The sequence below is a fragment of the Amphimedon queenslandica genome, unplaced genomic scaffold (genome assembly GCF_000090795.2).
Source record: "Amphimedon queenslandica unplaced genomic scaffold, v1.1 AMPQUscaffold_9408, whole genome shotgun sequence".
Lineage (NCBI taxonomy): Eukaryota > Metazoa > Porifera > Demospongiae > Haplosclerida > Niphatidae > Amphimedon > Amphimedon queenslandica.
This window is the reverse complement of record NW_003550320.1, coordinates 2,319-3,647: the sequence shown is the minus strand read 5'-3', so window position 1 is coordinate 3,647 and position 1,329 is coordinate 2,319. Positions and strand designations below refer to the sequence as shown.

General features: G+C 34.2%; 1 protein-coding gene across 1 annotated transcript in view; it reads right to left on the bottom strand.

Annotated features, from left to right (window-relative positions):
- Positions 1 to 28: 28 nt before the first annotated feature.
- The window catches only part of LOC100632309 (glutaryl-CoA dehydrogenase, mitochondrial-like), a gene marked incomplete at its 3' end in the record, with an annotated part of 2,738 nt that continues 1,437 nt past the window's right edge, over positions 29 to 1,329 (bottom strand). The window contains exons 6-12 of the mRNA XM_020006701.1: positions 1,131 to 1,229; positions 938 to 1,069; positions 646 to 749; positions 502 to 571; positions 372 to 427; positions 230 to 318; positions 29 to 118 (exon numbers count right to left, since the gene is read on the bottom strand). Coding sequence (XP_019862260.1) covers positions 29 to 118; positions 230 to 318; positions 372 to 427; positions 502 to 571; positions 646 to 749; positions 938 to 1,069; positions 1,131 to 1,229 — 640 coding nt within the window. The remainder of the gene's footprint in view (positions 119 to 229; positions 319 to 371; positions 428 to 501; positions 572 to 645; positions 750 to 937; positions 1,070 to 1,130; positions 1,230 to 1,329) is intronic.

Below are 1,329 nucleotides of genomic sequence, written 5' to 3'. Positions count from 1 at the left end.
AAATAATAATAATAAATTCCTACTCTCTCTCTCTCTCTCTCTCTACCTTCATAAGTATTAACAGCTTCAAGGTTCATTACGTGTCTTATAACATGATACTCATCACTGACTCCATTACCTGTTAACAATAATAAAATACATTATCTTCTTGAGGCCCCCTCTCTCTTCCTCCTCTTTCTCTCTCTCTCTCTCACTCTCTCCTTCCCTCTCCCCCTCTCTTCTTCCTGACCTCCTAGCATGTCTCGTGCTGCTCTTGCAATGTCTAATGCTTTACCACAAGAATTCCTCTTTATCAGTGAAATCATTTCAGGAGAAACTCTAAAGAATGTCCAGGAATTTAAAAAATAGACAGAATTAAAATACTATCATACTTATTCTCGTCTTTTAGTCTACCAACTTGTAGGCAAGCTTGAAGACCAATTGATATCTGTAAACAACAACAACAACAACAAAAACAATAATAATAATAAAAATAAGGATAATAGGATATTGGCTTAATACCTCTGTTATCATGTCAGCCATTTTCTTTTGGATAAGCTGGTTTGCAGCTAGAGGACGTCCAAATTGCTTCCTTTAAAGAGGGAGAGAGAGAGAGAGAGAGAGATACAGATTTGTGTACATTAAGATAGAGTGAATGCTGCATACCTGTCCAGTGTGTATTGGCGGGCTGTGTGTAGACAGAATTCAGCTGCTCCTAGTGCCCCCCAACCAATACCATACCTTGCATTATTGAGACAACCAAATGGTCCCTTAAAATTAAAAAAAAACAACTATTATGAAGAATACTGTGTAGATAAAATTAATTGTCATTTATAAATTTATGTATACATACATTTATACATAATGTCATTCAGTGCAATTATAAAGATCCAACCTTTGCTAGCTTTGCTTTTAGATTAGTCTATAATTATTAAACTTATTATTATATTAAAATTACCTGCAGTCCCTCTGCTAGTGGTAGCAGGTTAGTTTCTGGTATGACCACGTCCTCCATTACTATCTGACCAGTCACTGACGCTCTTAAGGAGAACTTTCCTTCTATCTTTGGAGCAGAGAGCCCAGCCATACCCTTCAAAAATTTTTTTAAATAATAGTAAAAATTAATCGGTCAATCAATTTTGTTTCGTTACTTTTTCTAGTATGAATCCTCTGATCTTTCCATCATCAGTACATTTGGCCCAAACAACAAAAACATCAGCTATAGGAGAATTAGTAATCCTGAAATAGAAGAAACAATAAAGTTATTAAAATGTAGAATGGATGTGTAACAGTTATAATAATAATAATAATAATAATAATAATAGTAATAATAACAAGCGTAACAGGGTA